This window comes from Zingiber officinale, chromosome 7B (genome assembly GCF_018446385.1).
Source record: "Zingiber officinale cultivar Zhangliang chromosome 7B, Zo_v1.1, whole genome shotgun sequence".
Classification (NCBI taxonomy): domain Eukaryota; kingdom Viridiplantae; phylum Streptophyta; class Magnoliopsida; order Zingiberales; family Zingiberaceae; genus Zingiber; species Zingiber officinale.
In genome coordinates this window covers 24,709,172-24,719,211 of record NC_055999.1, presented here as the reverse complement: position 1 = coordinate 24,719,211, position 10,040 = coordinate 24,709,172, and the positions used below count along the sequence as shown (strand labels likewise).

Genomic DNA, 10,040 nt, shown 5'->3' with positions numbered 1-10,040 from the left:
TTTTATTTTTCAAAATGTCATTTGACCAAAAACGAATACTAAAGTAAACGCCTTTTATTAATTCTGCAGCTGGTGAAAATATTTTAAATTGTATTTATTTTTTGGTTTTCATATAAAAGAACATGCAAAATTTAAAACAAAAAAAAATCAGCTGCCGCACCAGTGTTCCGCCGGTATATCTAACAGAATTATATTAAACTAAATGATACTAAACTAATTGCATAATTTTGAACTTGTATCAGTCATATGATATTACAAAGCCACCGGCACTAGCGTTAAAAGGGTTAATGCTAATAAAGAATCAGACACCATCCCCAGCAAGCAGCGTAGCCCAGTTCTCAATATCAATTTCAATGTTATGAACAAACCACTAAAAAGCTCACCAACCTTGCTAAACTTGCCCATTAGATTATTACCTCAGCTAAACACCAAACAAGACTAATCATGATCAAACTCCTCAGGAACCATCTCCACCAAACCCATGTCCTCAAAACAGACCAACCAACTCAAGCAGATTACCCTCATTCCTAACCAAACTCTCATGCAGCCAAATCCTTGCAAATAATGTTGACATCAGAGAGTGACATGTATCCAGCTCCTGATTTTCCTGATCATCAGGTTCTGATAGGTAGAGACCATTAGAACCCCCTCAATCAACCATATCATTATTGAGAGAAAAAAGTTATAGCCAAGCCTCAGAAAGCTACACAGGGCATTGGGAACGAGACAATACATTCTATTGCATTAAAAAAACCAATATGAAAAATAATAGCATGGCAAAATGAGACCAACGAACTATTGTTCTTAATAATTCAGAGTATTGCAAACAAAATAAAAGATAACAAAGATACTGGCAGTTCAATAACCTAGATTACACAACCATCAAACTCTGAACACCACATTAAAAATGACAGAAAACAATTCTTAAACAGATACAGAAATGATTAAAGAGTTCACAAACTACAGTCCTATGTGACTTACCGGACAGCATCATCAAGTTGCATGTGAATTCGTTGCAGGTGCACCACCAGGGGCAGAAGGGGCAGCAGCAGAAGTATCATAGGTCCCTTGAGTTGCATTGTCACTAGAGTATGCAGGAGGCTGTGAGTTACCACCACTCGCATAAGAATTAGTGTATGGTGGCTGCTGTTGATTGCCATAACCTGATTGGCCATGTGGCGCTACATTATAAGATTGCTGTTGACTATAAGCGGATTGAGAGACTGGAGATTGACCATAACCTGGTTGCACAGGAGTGGATTGCATATAGCCAGCTGGAGCGGAAGTAGCTTGGCCTTGTCCATAAAGAGACTGAGAAGGTGGTGTCTGGGCCGGAGGAGGCTGTCCATAACTAGGGGGTGCTGCTTGACCATATCCAGTAGGGGCAGTGGGTTGGCTCCCATATCCCTGCTGTGATGTGGGTGAAATGCCATATCCTGATGGAGCTGTTGCTTGTGAAGGATAGCCAGCAGTATTGTTATTTGGTGGTTGACTCAATGGAGGCTGTTGAGCAGGAGGTGCTTGAGTAGATCCACCTGGAGCACCATAAGCATTAGCAGATCCATCTTGAGACGGAGCAGCAACTGTGCCATAGCTAAGAGTAGAGCTATAGCCCTGCTGATCATAACCACCTTGAGGGTTGGGTGTAGTCTGAGGATAACCAGGTTGCAATGCAGGGGCATTATACCCACTAGAATATCCATCTTGGACATAACTTTGTTGCCCAACAGATGTCTGAGGGTAAGCAGCATCGCCATAGGATGTCTGATTGCTGTAATTAGGAAGTGGCTGTCCATAGTTGTAGCCTGCACTACCAGTAGTGGATCCCCCAAGAGACGGTTGCTGCTGTTGAGATTGTTGATTATAGTAATCGTATCCAGTAGCTGGTGCAGTTTGCTGAGAAGTTTGATTAGATGTTCCGTCCCATCCAGGAGGATAGCCTCCATAAGATGGGTGGGGCAAATTATACGGAGGCGGTGGACCAGGATAAGCTCCAGGTGGCATGTAACCATAACCAGGTTGCTGTGTGGGTGGTGCACCAGGCGGAACCCAACTTGTTGGAGGACGAGGTGCCTGGTAACCCTGCTGAGAATACCCTCCAGCCATAGCTGGATTTCTGGCACGATTCTGCATGTATATTTATTTCATGTGAACTTGTGCATGCTTTTTTTTTTTGTGCAATCATATAGTGAAGAAAAAGCAATTGATGCAAAATTTACTAAAGAATAGTAAAAGGCAGCAAATATAGCAAAGACCAGAACAATAGGCCAACAGAAGCATTCATTTGAAAAGGAAGAACACCACCAACTTACCACGAGAAGAGACAGTCTGATTGAATGTCCACATAAGCTCTCCTCATGAGACCTAATGGACTAGCAAAATAGTCCAGAAATCCAGACAAATAGTCCAAACAAAGCAATTTAAAAGGCCCTATGTAACAAGAGATTCTAAGTGATAATAGATGTAATATCCTTGTGATCTCATTTTTCTCAGTCAATTAAAGGTGTTGTGAGAAAATTTTGACACATTCATCACTACTGTTTATCATAACTAATGAGAAACACAACAACAGATGTTAGTATTTAGAAAGGAAAAAAAATGATAACCAAGGGTCTCAAAACTCATTCCAAGGGAAGTGGCCTGAAATTGAAAGAGTTCAGGAAAATATGAAGGATAAGCAAAGGCCATTGCCAATGAGCAGCAAAACCTATAAAAATGCAAAAATAAAGTTTGTCCAAAATTATTGAAACTTCATTAATGCAAGGGAAAGATATCTCAATTCACTCCAATATGCACCATCACTTACAAAAGGAAAGAAAATGCCCTGTCGCTCTTGAGGACTGATTAATATTTAATATAAACTTCAGGAAATGATATAGAAGAGCAAAACAAGTATATATCAGTATAATATGTCCAGTAACGATTTAGGTGCAGGATTGACCTAATATTCAATTAATCATAAGGAATAAGGCCAATGCCATACCAGTTTCAAGCCAACCTACACCCTCGCCAAACATTGGAGCACCAACGCAAGTTAATCCTACAATTAAAATAGTTCTCCAAGAAGCAAAGCTTAATTCAAGACATGTGAGAGCTCATTCTTTCGCACAATGACCAATTCAATCTCCAGCTAAAAAAATCTAGGATATTTAAGCTGAATTGATCTAACTAATCATCATATATGAATATCTTGGAACCATACTAGAAAAGAGGGGTAAATCCAACAGCAATATAACTCAAATAACTATAGAGATTCAGCAATTAACAGATATAAAAAGAGATAAAGACTGCCAATCAGTACTCCTGCAGAATCACAATCTCAGAAATATGTGCACTCTGATATAAATAAAACAGGAGAACTGATAAACTGGACAATCTAAACAAGAATAATCATTTAAATGAAATAATAAATTTCAAGTTTGAAATAAATATAATTACAAAAATAACTGTCATATAAATAAATGAAATAAGCTCAATACTGTGCACTTCCAACATGGAAAATGAGGCAATAAATAGTGTAAATATATAATGAATATTTATTTTCAATGAGAATTTTCTTTGCCTTAATTAGTTTGATGAAAATAAATTGTATGAAAAATAAACTGTAAGAATACTTAAGCATCGACACCGAGAAACATCCTAGTAAGATTTTACATTGTCATATAAGAGGATAGCAAACAACATACATTTAGCTTACAGGAAACATATAAGTTCAACTACGATATGGTTCAAGAGCCTTGAACACAGATCATGTAGTTGACAAAGAAATGACAAATGATAGATATCATGTATAGATTTTTTTTTTTTCAATGGGCACTAGAACATAATCCCTACTCTTCCATCCGTGTGGATATATAATAAAAGACTGAATGTAGGGCAATCACAAGAGACATCGGTATTAAGAGTTACCCAAAAAGACCATATTGTCTTCTGGTTTCAATAATAAAATGTATAATCATATCAAAATAGTCTTAGAAGATAATAACAAACACAAGAATGTTGGACAACAAATCACTTCATAGTTTCTTTGCAATTTCCATAATGAAACTACAACAACAGAAAATGATCTTGTAAGGTCAACATCTCACACTTGGCAACAAACATTAACAAAACTAAATCAACTACACTTTACAATACAATGAATCTAAGATGAGGAAAAAAATCAAGCAAAAGCATAATGTACTACTGTGTTAGCGGTGGCTAAAACAGGGGAAAGGTCTTGAGAAGAGTAAAAGGAACACTCAAATTATTTGTTTGCAGCATATGCTAATTAAATCCCACTGGAATACAGCATGGTACTCTTAGAACCTATACACCAGATTACTTTGTTTGCAGAATACACCAATGTCATGCATCATATTAGAAATACAGAAGAAACCACAAAAATGGTTCACAAGAAACAAAAATCAGCAACAGTTTTAGACTAGAGAAATTAGCAGCGAAAAATAAGAGAAATGTCCAATCAAAGCTGTAAGATATGTTGTAGTAAGCAACAAATGATGAACACATAGTCCCTTGCCAGATATTTTGCAAATTAATAATGAAATTCCATCATGAATAAAAATAGAAACAAAAGCAACAACACAAATAATAAAAAATCCAAAAGATGCATGGAATAGGAATACAGTCGGAATGGCTTGGTTAATTTAAGGATTCAAAAGTTAACCCTAAACCTAAAGGTTATATAGATCTCAAAATTTGGTGTTAGCTCTTGCTAAATATATTTAAACAGAGAAATCCATAACATATGATAAAGCAAAACGCATTTAGATAAAAGCTTACAATAATTTATTGTCCTAAAAAATTCTAACCATCTAATGTTTTCTAATATAAAAACTTGAAGGATAATCAATACCTCACTAATAACCTCATTGACCAACTGTTTTGCTATTTCAATCTGCTCCTGTGTGCCATCAATATACACTGTTCTTTCAGTAGATATATCACCAGGTGGCAAGTGAAGAGGTATCACCTACAAACAAATACTCTAAAGTTAGCATATTTTATATCAAAGATGCAAAAACACTGTAAGTACAAGTCATTTTGTACAGAGAAAAAAAAGACATTAGTGAGGCTATTACAGATCATTACTCAAAAGGCTACGGCAAACCCTAAAACAAACCTTGAGGAGATGCCGGCTGACCTAACATAAAATGTTCAGAACAAAGGCTATTATGAATACAACCTAAGTTGGTGTGCCATTAACTGGTCATGCCACATGGTACCTATAATCCTTATAGCTTGGCCAAACACAAGCCCATAAATAAGAAGGATCAAACTTGTGAGCCAAAACATGATAGGATTATAAGGTGAAAATACCCACTTGATCAATTTAACATATACTTTCTATCATGTCCCATGATCTAACAGGATTCATTTAAGAAATTACGAAAATATACAACATTTGGTGTCAGACATTGAAAGCCTATAAAAAATTAAGTGCCATAGCAGTGGGAGAAGCCAAATATCCAGTTTATTTGGTCCAAATACAAGCCAATCAACTGTTGGCTTATGTCACTTGCAATGAAGTTGAAAAGGCAATATTTTTTTTACCATATTCATATTTGGTAAACTCACTCATTTTACACAGTTCTGCGAATTTGAGTGGGCAAAATATATGTGATTTAGATGAACAAAAGTTAGTTTCTATGTAAACATTTTTAATAATTTCAAGTGGACAGACTTCAACAATGTTAGTAATTAGAATTCCTGATACTTCTGCTTACACTAATTTATAACAAACAATACAGTAACGAAGCCAAAAACAAAATAAAGCAAAAGAGAAAATGGCAAAGAAAAATTGGCAAAGAAAAAAATACAAGAAGATAAAGCCCTGGGAAAACAAGGGAGGTAGAAGAAACAAAAAAATGAAGTCTGAACCCAGAAAACAGAGGTAAAACAAACACACATTTATGAACAGGGCTCATATCAAGTGTATTTAGGTTATAAATCTGTCATTGTGAGGGAAACCCAACAATCTCCTGGAGTAGAGAGGAATATATCCTCATGAGAAAAAGAAGATACCAAGCTAAGAAACTAGCACCTTCTTCCCTCCATCTGACACCACAGGATCAAGGGGCCTCCCAAAGCCCACTCAAGCCTCTCTCTTTCTAATCACAGCCCTGAATAATATGTAAAGCAAACACAAGAACAAGATTCTAAAAACAAGAATAATATGTAAAGCAAGCATTTTAGAAAATCATTGATTTAACCTGACAGAATTTCCTAAAAAGACAAACTAATGGTTAAAAAGAATTAATCTTTGTTGATGGATCCATGTCACAAGAAGAAAACAAACTCTTTAATCAGCTAGAAATGAATCAAGTGTCATCAAATGCACTAACATGTAAATGCTGGAAAAAATATATTAATTAGTGAAACTACAAACCTGTATACGTGCACCAGACCTTGCTTGCATGCTTTTAATTGTCTCGCCACCTTTACCAATCACCATACCAACCTGAAATAAGAATCCAATTTAGACTCCTGTGCAGGATAGAGCATAGTTCATTATCACAATATATTAAGTGACAGACACCTTGTTGTTTGGAACCTTCATTTGAAATTGTTCTGCACCAGGCTGAACACTACCCAATTTCCTAGAAGCAATCGTAGCTGAAGCCCCAGTATCAGCCTAGAGAAGTAATTTTACACAAAATAATGGATAACATAAAAAATAAAAAATGTATCATCTGGTGGGTAATGACCCTATGAATCTTTTTACCTGTATAGAATATAAAATATTACCTCAGCAAGAACATCGTTAATTAACTGCTCAGCTCTGCTAATCTGTTCAGATGTACCCACAATTTCTACTGACCTAGTCAGTGAGTTGGGATCAGCATCCATATCTCTCGTTACTTGAATCTTTGCCCCTGATTGAAGCTGAAGGTATTTTATAGTCTCTCCACTTTTCCCAATGATTACACCAACCTGTGACATCGCATGATAATAAATGGCGTATGTCAATAACATGCTTCATTAGTTAAACAAATATATTGCATGGCCAGACAATTAGAATAAAGGAAATCATACCCTTCCATTTGGAATCTCAATCTTTTTACTTGAACCCTGATAGCCATAAGAGGGTAATGGGTGGGAAGTGAAGCTGGTTTGAGAAGGTAGTTTTTGGCTAATAGGCTTCAATATATTGTCTGCCAATTTCAGAAATGCAATAACCAATTTATCAAGATGATCATTAACCAAAAAAAAAGATACTTACTAATCAAAGAAGCTTCACTAGATACAGGACCAACACATGGTGAAAGTTGCACGAATATGATAACATAATAACCACTGAAGAAATTATTAAATGACTACAGTTCAAACGCATTTATCAAATATCATAAGGAATTTCAAAGAATGGTAACAAAAATCTATTAATTTTATGTGGAACTTGGTTCACAAAATGAATTAGTAAGAAATAGAATAATGAGTCTTAGGAGATAATACAGCAAAGGAATAGAATAGCCATGTGCATTCCTCTGTTTGGTTGATTGAATAAAATCATTGAAAATGACTATTACTTATACGGCAACTCAAATGATGGTAGCACAGATCTATTGCTTTTCCATAAATTTGATCCAAAGAATGAATTGGTGAGAAACAGAATAGTTATTATTAGGAAATAGAATAGTAAAGAATAGAACAAACATGTGTGTTCCTTTGTTGGGTTAATAGGACAATGACATATCAGAATAAGTATTAATGGGTTTGCTACAAGGAATAGCTAAGAAAGATTGGAGGGAATAACAATTCTGATAAAAAATAAGTGCTCCAAGTTCATTTTGTAACTGAACACATAAATAGTTATTCCATCAGAATTCACAAGGAATGGAATAACTATTCTTGCAATCAAAAATCAATTTAGTGACCGTGGGTCAAATCATATGCTGGAGCATGGCACCGCAAACAATTTAGATCTAATTAACTAGATAAACAAACACAATCTGGCCAAAAAGTTGCAAAAGCATAACTACTTGTAATATATAGTTTTATGTTCTAGAACCTAACAACACAGTAAACAAGTGTTATGGGACTTCATTTTGATTTTTGAGAACAAAAGAAATAATTCATTTTGGCGAGCATAAGAAAGTCTAGCTGAGTAATTATGGAGAATTTGTTGATATTGAAAGCCCTCCTTCCAAATTTCATGTAGCTAAATGATAACACTCAAGCAATATTTTCAAGAGTATTCCAATTGGCATTTCCAACAGTCATTGAAAATGGACAAAAGCCCAATAGACAAAAAAAAATCACTGAAAATAACTGAAATTAATCTTTCTTGAGTTTCTAGATAAGAAATTAATTGTCAGGGCGTGCAAAGGATTAAGTTCTTGGGTGAGCACCATTCAGCCACTAGCATTCAATTCTGATATGGAATTGGTTGGGTAACCCCTTTTTTCCATCTGAGAGTCACCTTTTGCAATGAAAAGTAGTTGAACCAAGAGAGAAGGGAATGATCGGCAACAGGCAGAGGTATGGCAGTGGAGCAACATCTTAACAAATCAGGGTGTTGCAGTGAGAGACAACAAGAGAAAAAATAAATTTTATTACTGCTTTGAACATTGATGCTTTTCCAGGTGAAAAAAAAATTGTTTAAAGATAGAAGCAACAACTCCACTCTGTCCTACTTTCATACAATAATGCTCCTCACAATTTATGCTCTCATTTAGCCTCGTCACCGTGCTAATGGTAATTCACAACGACAAAACTAATTGATGTCCGGTTAACAGCCGCACCAGGATTCCAAAAGCACCAAGACAGTTGACGATCAAAAAGTTAGCAGCTTAATCATCTAAACAATGCAAGAATGTTTAACTATGGCCACAACCATATCTATACCTAAAAGAAAAACTTAAATCAGACAAAAGATACAGATGACGAATCGACAACGTAGCGTCCGCGTCCAAAAGATAGGAAACAAGAACAGTCGCACGACTTACCACCGATAGCAGATCCGAAATTGGTATCCTTCGAATCGCCCGTTCCTCCTCCATTCTCGACCCTAGGGCGTTTGGCCTCAGCATCACTGAATAACCTCGCAGCGATCTCCTGGGCACGCTGCTTGGCGAGCTGGATCCCATCAAGGGGCGGAGGGACGCTGTTGTAAGATTGTTGGGCGGGAGCAGCGCCTCCGGAACAGCCGTCAGGAGACGACGAGGCGATCGGCGCCGAGAAGCCTGACGGTCTCCTCGCGGGAGGCGAAGGAACGCCGCCATCTCCCGGCTCCTCGAACTTTCTCTTGTTATCGAGTCGCGAAGAGTAGTGGAGGTCTTCCGCCATGACCGCAGATGTTGGCGGACGCGACGGCGGCAGGTAACGCGAACAAGAGGCGACTTGGGGACGCACCTTGGAAACCCTAATCGGAGGGCTGCCACGGGTGCATTTATTAAGCCGCAGCGAGCGAGCGAGCGAGCGAGCGAACCAGTTCAAGGCTAACTCCGTGTGGCCGGGGGGACCCACGAGCGAACCGGACGGTTCATGATTTTTATTTGGTTAACCGATTAAGATAATACGACCAAAAGGAGGGGGAAAAAAAAATTTAGGGGGTGTTTGGTACGTGCGTTTTTCATTTTCATTTTCTGAAAAACGTACGTTTTCTGAAAAATGATGTTTGGTTTGTATTTTTCGCGAGCGTTTTCTAAAAAATTAGCTATCGTTTTCTAGAAAAACAGAGAATGACAAAAAGTCGTTTTCTGTTTTTTAGAAAACGCGCGTTTTCTAGAAAATGAAAATGAAAACTATACAAATCAAACACACCCTTAATTACTTGAGCAAGTCCTCTGTTTTCACCTGCTCACCAGCTCCCTGGCAATGCCATCGGCATTAATGACCACTGCCCAAGCAAACAAAAACAAAATAGAAATTTACATATTTGCAGAGGCCGCAACCCTTCCGCTGCTCCCTTAATTCCCAATTTATTAGCTTTTCTATGCAAGCATATGAAGCCAAACTTTAGAAAGATCAACAGGTTGTTGGATTGGAGGAACACTGACAAAGATAGACGCTGTTTCCCATGCCTCCCAGGTCCCCTCACA

The 10,040-nt window shown here is 37.2% G+C and overlaps 1 protein-coding gene across 2 annotated transcripts; it reads right to left on the bottom strand.

The window, feature by feature from the left end:
- Positions 1-782: 782 nt before the first annotated feature.
- LOC122005570 (far upstream element-binding protein 2-like) lies at positions 783-9,389 on the bottom strand. 2 transcript variants are annotated; one of them, XM_042560651.1, is made up of 8 exons: positions 8,946-9,388; positions 7,036-7,154; positions 6,748-6,933; positions 6,539-6,634; positions 6,389-6,460; positions 4,856-4,972; positions 1,242-2,127; positions 783-1,163 (listed from the first exon to the last, which is right to left on the bottom strand). In XM_042560651.1, exons 1-8 carry the CDS (start codon positions 9,283-9,285, stop codon positions 994-996), a joined length of 1,986 nt encoding a protein of 661 aa, XP_042416585.1. In that variant the 5' UTR covers positions 9,286-9,388; the 3' UTR covers positions 783-993. The 2 variants fall into 2 exon arrangements, with proteins under 2 accessions (XP_042416585.1, XP_042416584.1); XM_042560650.1 differs by having other exon boundaries at positions 783-2,127; positions 8,946-9,389.
- Positions 9,390-10,040: the final 651 nt, after the last annotated feature.

Excerpts from the sequence above, each read along its gene's own strand:
- LOC122005570 (XM_042560650.1), bottom strand. The coding sequence starts at position 9,285 with ATGGCGGAAGACCTCCACTACTCTTCGCGACTCGATAACAAGAGAAAG. Across the intron at positions 6,934-7,035 it reads TTGAGATTCCAAATGGAAGG|GTTGGTGTAATCATTGGGAA; the intron begins GTATGATTTCCT and ends GCGATGTCACAG. Across the intron at positions 6,635-6,747 it reads TTAACGATGTTCTTGCTGAG|GCTGATACTGGGGCTTCAGC; the intron begins GTAATATTTTAT and ends TTACTTCTCTAG.